Source organism: Chanodichthys erythropterus, chromosome 21 (assembly GCF_024489055.1).
Source record: "Chanodichthys erythropterus isolate Z2021 chromosome 21, ASM2448905v1, whole genome shotgun sequence".
NCBI lineage: Eukaryota > Metazoa > Chordata > Actinopteri > Cypriniformes > Xenocyprididae > Chanodichthys > Chanodichthys erythropterus.
In genome coordinates, this window is record NC_090241.1 from 26891687 (window position 1) to 26902066 (window position 10380).

Here is a 10380-nt window from a genome sequence, read left to right on the forward strand (position 1 = left end):
TCACTAAATAAATGCACTATATTAGCCTATATATTAATTATATTTACTAACCTGTTAGTTAATGTAAGGCCTAAATAAATACGTCATGAAAACAAGTTATGACAGCCACTGTGTAAATTATTATATTTCAACAACAATTTGGAAACCGAAGTTAATGCAAAAACTGCCTTATATGTAATTTACGTGTTTACAATAAATACATGTTTACATTTACATACTGTATAAGTGTTGATGATTATATCTAAAAAATAAATAGCAATTGAATATAATAATTTGGGCTCTGTTGTTAATTGTAACCTTTATTATAGTAATGTGCATATATATATATATATATATATATATATATATATATATATATATATATATATATATATATATATATATATATATGAAGAGTTCAGATGCAAAAGCCTTTTAAAATATTTTAAAATGTGTTGGCAAAGCTGAATTTTCAGCATCGTTAATCCAGTCTTCAGTGTCACATGATCCTTCAGAAATCATTCTAATATGTCAATTTGCTGCTCAAGAAACATTTATTGTTTACAATTGTACAAAATATTTGTGTACAATATTTTTTTTTTCAGGATTCTTTGATGAATAGAAAGTTCAAAAGAACAGTGTTTATTTGAAATCTATTCTTTTGTAACATTATAAATGTCTATACTGTCACTTTTGATTTTAATGCATCCTTGCTGAATAAAAGTATTAATTTCTTTTCAAAAAAATAAAAATAAAAAAAAGCTTTGTATTTAAGATAAATGCTGTTCTTTTGAACTTTCTATTCATCAAGGAATCCTTAAAAAAAAAGTACACAACTGTTTTCAACATTGATAATAATAACAAATATTTCTTGAGGAACTAATCAGCATATTAGAATGATTTCTGAAGGATCATGTGACACTGAAGACTGGAGTAATGATGATAAAAATTCAGCTTTGCCAACATGAGAATAAATTACTTTGTAAAATATATTCAAATAGAAAATAGTTCTTTTAAATTGTAATAATTTTTCACAATATTACTGTTTTTAATGTATTTTTAATTAAATAAATTAAGCCTTGATGAGCAGATGAAACTTCTTTTAAAAACATAAAAGTATGTATATAATATATATATAAAATCAACAATTGTTCTTTTCTTTGTTGAAAATGTGCATTACAGAAATTAATATTTTTAACCCTGTTTAAAAGTAGAATTCTGTAATGTTTAGTTGTTGATTTAAAATTCTACTATGACTCTACCGTATGTGTACTACGGTAGTTACTGGAATAATTACTTCTAGAGATCTCAGAGTAGGTCAAGCATTTATTTGTGGTTTTAGGTAGTAGGTGGTGGTGGCTGCAATCAACATGTATTGTATGTAGCTGTAGCTTCATGCTTTATCTTTATAAGCCCATGACCATGACCCTGTCTTAGAGCCAGAAGTGACAGATGGATGAACAGAATGACAAAAATTGGACTGCAGAGGAACAGTGAGGGTCAGTCCAGCCTCCTCTTCATGTACACTTGTACCTCCTAACATCGAACAACATGACGTCTTTTCATTTGCTCAGCTGAGTCTATGATTAGCTTAGACTCCGTCCCCTAGAGTAAAACATAAGTGCCACTGCGACATCACTTGTCACTGTGTAAGATGATAATTCTGCCATTATGTAATTAACTGTGTGAGCGCTCTTAGGGCGATTTTGACACTCCTTAACTAGCCTTACACTCTATTGTTAGTATAAATTATTTAGTACAGTATTCATTTACTGTTAAATATTTAAAAAAATACTGGCAATATATACACTGTAGAGCTTGTTTGAAACTTGTTAATCAAGATTAAATGTGCATTGCTGCCTTGCATAATCATATCTCTCAGTTTTCTAGCAAGCACTTTAAATCACTCTCACTGCACTCTTTTAGTCTAAGGCCTGTAATTGAACAGCTGTAGAGTTTCTCAGTGGTAACCTTTAATTTGGCACAAGCAACATGCCAGTGGCTAAAATCGCATGATCACCTAAAAGCTGCAATTTGGATCCTAGGCAGCTGCAAGCAGTTTGCTTCACTGTAGTGCTGGATATACTCTACAGATTCAGAGATGTTAACCACATGGCTCTGATAGGGCTCTGACAGGCCAAAAGATTCTAATTGCTCCCTTACACCCCTTCATTAAAAGGCTTAATGGGGGAAACAAGTAGCTTCAGAGGTGGATATTGTCTCTTTTGTAAAAGACGCTGCAAACAAAGAAGCAACGCAAGAGAAGCTCTGATAGAATAAAAGATAATTCACTTTTGAGACCCCAAATGAGATTGTTTCTGTGTTCTTGTTTGAATGTTCCTTTTTGTCATTTCAACTAAGATTGCTCATTTCAGATTCATTGCTTTTCCAGGAAACAAACTGAAATGGTAATGATAGCATTCATTATGGTGAAATACATAAAACAGCCATTTAGAGGAATTAGTATAATTTTATTACTTAATTTTAAGACGCAATCAGTTTTCATATAACATTTGTACAGTTTTAAATCCTACAATAAACTGGAACAACAGAGTGACTTTATTTGTCAGACTCTTTTGCATGCATTTCACTGAACACTGTACTGTGTGAGGTTAGACAGAATGATTCATTAAAAAGATCTCTGATTGGAGGACATCATCCTCGACCTTCAGGGTTCCATGCAATTCTCTGACTCAAAGCATTTGCTTTTCCCAGGCGCCTACTGGTAATTAATCGTTATTCATAATATCAGAACATTAAAAAATAAAACATACAACAAAGTAGCATGGTATTAGTAGTTTTTTGGACATGCTACCATGCCCAAATGATAGTTATACCATGCTATTCTTTAAAGTACCTTCAAGAAGCCGTAAAGTAAACGCCATATCAAAGTACCATGGTATTGCCATATGATGTCTTTACCACAGTACTGCCACTGTCAAATATTAAAACACGAAACATAGGCATACTATGCTAAAAGCCATTGAAATACTGCAGAATTATCACAAATTATCAACAGACATATATTGAGACGGTAAATTCAGATGCTAGATAGGTTATATACTATATCAAGGTAGAACTTTCAGTTCAATGTGACTTAATTGTACATTTCACAATAGATTTATATTACAGCTGTGGCATGTTGTAGCTATAGTTTCTAAATGTGTATATAACAAATGAATGGATCAATAAAAAAAAAAAAAAAAGTCAACACTGGCCTAAGGAGGAGCCATCGATGGTCTCACCAGTAATTATAGCCTTATTGTAACAAATGCCACAATTAAACAATTACAAGAACTATGGTACATTTCCATAAGGGCAAGTACAGACTTAAGTATACAATAAACAAATAAATAAAAGTATGCAGACTGATTTCTACAAAAATATCACAATTTCTATAAATATCAAATTCACAATGACAAATTATCTGTGTTATCACTGAGAAAACATCAGTGTTGGCAGTTATTTCTTTCGAATTTCTTTCTTTTCTCCACACTCACAGTCTCTCTCACATCTCATTAACAAATATGAGAGGGCCTCTGGATGTGGGACTCCCCACCTGTCGGTACAGCATCGGCTGTCCTAGACTGGTTTGGGGTAGACTGAAGCCTCCGGTTGATAAGTCAAAACTCGCCTGGTTGTAGAGCCTCTGGCCAAAACCAGCTCCAGATTGATCAAAACTGGTTTGACTGTACTGCCTGAAGCTGCCGCGTTTCTCAGAGGGAGTTCTGGAGGGATAGCGCTGGGTGGACTTATGCAAACCTGTCTCTTTGTATGCAAACCAAATATTACCAGCCCAAAGGAAGAAGTTCAAAAAACCAAAGGCCTGCAAGCAGACAAGGATGAATTAGAAATATGGAATTTAACAGTTACTACTTGTAAATTGGTCATTTTTTAGTCCCTTAAGTCCTTTACCAAGACCTGAAGGTTTAAAATGTTTTTGTGAGTGCTAAGGTACATTAGGTTTTTTTAGGGTGCTCTAGGCTGGTTGCTAGGTGGTTGGTGCATTCTGGTTGGTTACTAAGGCATTCAACAGGATAAAGAAAAAATGTTGTGAAGCCAACATAATTATGAAACAATAGATATAAATGCCCTGTAAATGTTTCACCTTTTAATATAGGTAAATTTTTACTTCACATGTAAATGGTGTAAAGTAAAAATGTCCACTACCGTTCAAAAGTTTGGAGTTTGGGGTCTGTAAGATTTTTAAATGTTTTTGAAAGAAGTGTCTTATGTTCACCAAGGCTACATTTATTGTGATATATTACAATTTAAAATAACTTTTTTATATGTTAATAAAGTTTAAAATGTCATGTATTCCTGTGATCACAAATATTGATTTTCAGCAGCCATTACTCCAGTAATCGATTACTGCTGATTTTGTGTTTACGAAACATTTCCTACTATTATCAATGTTGAAAACGGTGGTGTTGCTCAGTACTTTTTGTGGAAACATTGATAATTCTTTTTCAGGGTTCTTTGATGAATAGAAAGTTGAAAAGAACAGGATTTATTTGAAATAGTTATCTTTTGTAACATCATAAATTTCTTTACTGTCACTGTTGATCAATTTAATGCATATTTGCTGAATAAAAGCATTAATTTCTTACTGATCGCAAACCCAAATTCAATTGCTAAAGAATTTCCTTTGTTTTCTCTTTCCTATTTCAATACTATGGAAAAATAAGAAAACTGCTCACCGCAGACATGTTGAGATTTGTCCAGATGGGCTCCTGCAAGACCTCACATGAGTTCTCCTGGGCTCTGCATGCAGACATTAACAGCAGGATTTGATGCACATCAGTGGCTGTCTTCACCCCAGACAGAGTTTTAGCCCAGGCAATTGAGCTTACCAGCCACAGGCTAGAGAATGCTAAAGTCACCAAGAAGTCCTATGGAGATTGAAAATAAGAAGAGAAAACAGAGCAAGGGTCTTGATGATTCAGTTAAAGGAACAGTTCACCCAAAAATGAAAATTATCCCACAATTTACTCACCCTTAAGCCATCCTAGGTGTATATGACTTCCTTCTTCCATTGCCGGGAGCCAGTGATTTATAGTTTATAAGGTTTTAATTATGCATATATAAGTGTTTCCCATACATTGACTAGTCACTAGACTGTGGCGGCCCGCCACATTCTAATTTGTCCCGCCACAGTCTCAAAATGAAACGGAAATTATGTTTGTCGCGATATTTAAATTACCGTCTGATAATTGCGCTCTTTATATGTCAAAAGTGGGAGTCATAAAGCAAAATAAGTAGAATAGCACCAATTAAGTTTTCGTGCACTATATTCAAAGTCATCTGAAGCCATTCCATAGCTTCATGTGAGGGACAGAAGGATATGTAAGTTACATAAATAAGATCACGGTCAGAAACTCGTCTTCCCTCTGCTACAGCTGTCAGTCATTCTTTGTTCAGCACTCAAACAGCGCGTCGCGTTCGGTAACGACAGTCAGCACGGTAAAACTCCCCAATATGATATATTCCCGTTATAATACTTGTAGATGTAGATAAAGGGCTGTGGATTTGCATAAAATGACTTTATCTGGCTGGAGTTTATTGCTGTTTCTGAACGATGTCATCATATTGTCTACTACAGGGTGTCTGTTAGATCGCACAACACAAGGCCTATTGAATTGGCGTCACACGCACAATAACTGAAATTTAAAAGTGAGAAGAAACATATGATTAATAAACTTTTATATGCAGATATACACAAGGATTCTCTTTGTACCGTAAACTTTTCAATGCGCAATGAAACTGCGCGCTCTGACTCGATATTGCTTCAAGCACATCATTCTGCACCCGGGATGCGCATTAGCGATTTTTTTGCTGCTCTTTTGAAGCGTTTCATATTATCATGGTTTTGCACACTGAAGGATTATTAATAGCCTATTTTGTTCTGTCGTATCTATCATATCTTGTTGCCCCATTAAAAAGCTGCACAATAGATTTAAAATAAGCATATTTTAATCTTAAATTAATATACATACATATAATTCTTTACATATAAATATAATATAAATTGTTTTTTCATTTCATAAGAATACAAACAGTAATTTTAAACTTTTTTATTAACATTTGGATTTATAAAATTACTGTGCAAAGTTTTTTTTTATTATTATTATTTTTTTTTTTTCAAGAATTAAGCTAGAATACTTTTTGCTGCTGAATTATATACTCACCTAGTTTACTTATTTATTGGTCAGCTTATGATTATATATTTTTATTCATTTGTTATTTTTCATTTGCATTCTGGATTGGTTAACAAATCAAAGAGTGACCATTAGTTCCACAAATACAGATACAGGCTCCCACTAATAAATTAATTCAACAAAGGTAACCTCTTTTGCTAAATATTTTTAATGGTTTAATGGTTTAAATATAGCCTACTATATGTTGTGTACATGACTAATGTGCCCTACCATCACCAATAAATAAATTACTTTTAGGGCACAAAATAGTTTACAAGAGAACAAATTCCTTAATTGATCTAGTCACTTAATTTTGCTCTCAGAATTTATGCAGATTTATGCATTTAAATTTAAAATGTACAAAATTTTCCTCCGCGGGCATGCCCCCGGACCCCCCTAGAGGAACTGATGTCTGCCCACCACAGTCTCACAAAATCCTGTGGGAAACACTGCATATATATATATATATATATATATATATATATATATATATATATATATATATATATATATATATATATATATATATATATGTTTTTACAAAAAACATTGTTTCACTTCAGAAGGCATTTATTAACCCACTGGAGTCGTATGGATTACTTGTATGATGGATGAATGCGCTTTTTGGAGCTTCAAAAACTTGGGCACTATTCAATGCAATTAAAAAGCTCAGAAAAGGATATTATTTAATATAACTCAGACTGAAAGAATAAAGTCATAGACACCTAGGATGGCTTGAGGGTGAGTAAATTATAGAATCATTTTCATTTTTGGGTGAACTATCCCTTTAAGTTAGATTTAGTTTTTCAGCACAGTTTATGCATTTTTCGATTTTTCTTACAGAAGTTTTGAAATGCACTCACAACTACTGGACCTCTGTTCTTCTCTCTGTATTTGTTCTGGTAGAAGAAGTAAACAATTGTGGCCAAAAGGGAATAGAGAAAAGCCAGGACTGACACAGTGACGAAGAACTGTGCAGATGAAGCATAATCCCCTTCGAGAAAGAGAGTCTCTTTCCTTGTTCCTTCACAGAGAGGAGCACTGAAGTGTGCCTGTTGAAGTCTGGGAACAGAAAATATAGTAATTCACTGTTTTAAGCACAAATAATACAGTAAGTTTTTTTTGTATCACTCACAAGTCAAAACTGTGACAATGGGGTGCCACTAATATGTCAAATAAAAAAATCACCTATGGGTGATCTTATTTCTCAATATGTTTGTGGCTGCCAAGTTTCAGTTATAGAGGCACGCAACATCCTGTTGGTGAAGCTTTCTTGATGTCATTGGTTTTCACATCAGAGGCAGCCCGATCAAGATCCGATTTGGAATCATGCAGGCTCCAATGCGATCAGAAGCAGTAAAATAATAGTAATGACACCACACAATTGAGGATTTTTTGGACAAAAAGTCAGTTATGAGAAGCTTTGAATCAGGCCACACCCCCAGATTGTTGGTGGTTGCAAATTGGGCTTAAATTCTTCAAGTGAGCCAGCCTAAGATTTGAAAATCGTATAATTTGTCCAAGGCCTAACGTCACAGGTTGCCATCTCGTAATTACGGTTACTACATGGTGTGGACGCAGCATAAACTCATTGTTTTGGTTCAGGAGGAACTGTAAAAGGCAGCTGCTGTTTGTTTACGGTGCTCTGTGACTGTCTGTGTACAACTCTGAATAGCCTTACAGAATGCGCTGATGACGTGTGATGTCTGCGCGAGCAGGGTGTGCGGAGCTATGGAAATACATATGTTGACGGGCAGGTTGGACTAAATGCAATGATTGGACAAACATTTTTTGGTCTTGAGACTTCTACAAGATTATGTACATTCTTTTAAATATTTAGACCACTTATATTATTGACTGCTATCAGGATGTGAAGAGAGTGTCAACCAGTATAACAAAAATTGCCTATACCCTACCTTCAATAAATCCAAATAATTAAAACTGATTAAAATCGAAATATCAAATGAAGTCTTTTTACATAAACTGATAATACATATTTATAGTGTAACATACATTTCAATACTTATTGTGCTGTGGTAATTAAGAGCACTTACCTGAATGGGTAGTTGAAACTGATGCTGATGTTGTTTTGGATTTTGGATTCCAAACATTCTACTTTAACCATTATCTGGCCAGAATATCCCCCACATGTTGCAAATGCTAAAACAGCAAAAATCTGTGGGGGGAAAAAAGCTAAATATTAATGATTGGCTCTAATGATACAGTATAAGCCAGTATGTGGAGAGGACAAAGATCAGTTCTATCCATCAAAAGCTTTACTTCATCAGACGAAGTCAAGACAAATTAACCTCAAAGAATATTAAAACATTCATTTTTAATTATTCTACAGTTTTCTGATTTCAGGTCAATTTAAATGACCTCTCATCAAACTGCCGCACAATTAATTTAGCAAAATTAGACACAGATGCTTTTTAAGTGCACTAACCCCTGCAGTTGCTGTAGAATTGGATGCCACTAACACGTTTGTGTGACACGATTTGAATATTTTTCACCGGTTCTGTATTGTGTTTGGCATAATGAATGAAAGGGCTGGAGGTTTACTGGACAAGTGCCAGGGCTTTATTCTCTGCGGACACAGGTGTTAGATAAGAAATGTGTCCAAGTCTCCTGCTATTCTCTCTTTCCCCCAATCTCTTCCTCTCTCTCTCTGTTTCCGATACTACAGCAGGTGAAAGGAAGCAGGCCCTTTCAATTAAGATTTAATACCTTTACTGTGTATATTAATTAAATACTGTCTGGAATACTTGAGTGTTTGGGTCTGTGTGTGTCGAAGGAAGACATAGAGACCCACAGAATAGAGAAAGAGAATAGAGATTCTATGTTATTTCTTTCTCCAGACTTCTATAAATATGGCTTAAGCTAGCCAAAAACTATGATTATTTAAGTATCATACAAATAGACATCTCATATAAAATACAATAATGTCATTAGAGCATGTATACACAGAACAGATGAAGCAAAGAAGAAAAAAGGTAGCTTCTTTGATGAGTCTCAGATGAGACCCAGTGAATTATGCAAAGGTTACCCAGGGGTTGCCAGCACACTCAGACACACACACACACACACACACACACACACACACACACAAATTACCTCACATTTACATATATATATTTATATATGCTTGCATATACAGTACATGCAAATACAAATATGCTGTATTTATCTGAGTTCAGATTCATCATTATAAAGTCTGTCAAAAAGCTGGATGGCATCGATCTTTTGCGCATTTAAACAAGAGCAGATTAATTATTTAAGCAAGAGAGACTACAAACAGGGAGCCGATGCTGCGTCCCCAAAGAGCAGCTAATAATTAAACCTGATTTCTGATAGACATATTTGCTGCTTTAAACACTATTTTAAGAGTGCAACCATGAGAAACTACACAAAATACTGTCAGAACTTTACCTTGCTACTGTTAAATTATGGGCAAACCCAATTATATACTGACACATTATTTAGTCATATTATTATATTTCTATTCTTTTAATACTTAAGCAATAAAAATAAGTAAAAAAAACTAATAAAAATATTAATAAAAACAATACATATTTTATTTCAGCTAAGTGACATTTGAGGTAATGGCATAATTGTGCCAATGCATCTTGGTAAATTACAATTCCTAATGCTTTAAAATGAACCATTACTTGAAGGTTTTAGTAAAATAGAGGTCTTACCGGAGCAAAAATGACCATACACATTGATGAAACGGATTAAGCATCAGCCTGTGCGTCTGTCTATGAAGGAGTGTTGAGCTCCTCTGCCAGCCAACCCCAGAGATACTGAGTGAGTGGACACCATGGAGATGCTTCTACAGGGAAACTGGCACTGTGTGTGTCTGCTCTGTGTGTCAGAGAAAAGACACACATGTACATACACTCACACAAACACAAAGAGATGCACATAATGGGGTGCACACATGATAATATGCGCAGACCCCTGGCAGATCGCATATATGCAGACCTATTGCACATGTGTTTGTATCCATGCACATATTCTGTACACACACTCAGATTCACGGTCAATGAAAAAATATACAATTAAGCATGCAATAATTTTGATCACCATTATGTAGTCCTTGGTAGATATACTGGGCACATTACAGCCATTACCTCAGTGTTTTACATGCAGAACATAAACAATTATGAATATAAATAATAAATCTGCCACAATAATGGCCCTC

The 10380-nt window shown here is 34.4% G+C and overlaps 1 protein-coding gene across 1 annotated transcript; it reads right to left on the bottom strand.

The window, feature by feature from the left end:
- Positions 1–3487: 3487 nt before the first annotated feature.
- Positions 3488–9898, bottom strand: synprb (synaptoporin b). The gene is made up of 5 exons (XM_067374479.1): positions 9875–9898; positions 8231–8352; positions 7040–7238; positions 4680–4871; positions 3488–3805 (listed from the first exon to the last, which is right to left on the bottom strand). The coding sequence occupies exons 1-5, from the start codon at positions 9896–9898 to the stop codon at positions 3488–3490; spliced, it is 855 nt and encodes a 284-aa protein (XP_067230580.1).
- Between the last annotated feature and the right edge of the window lie 482 nt (positions 9899–10380).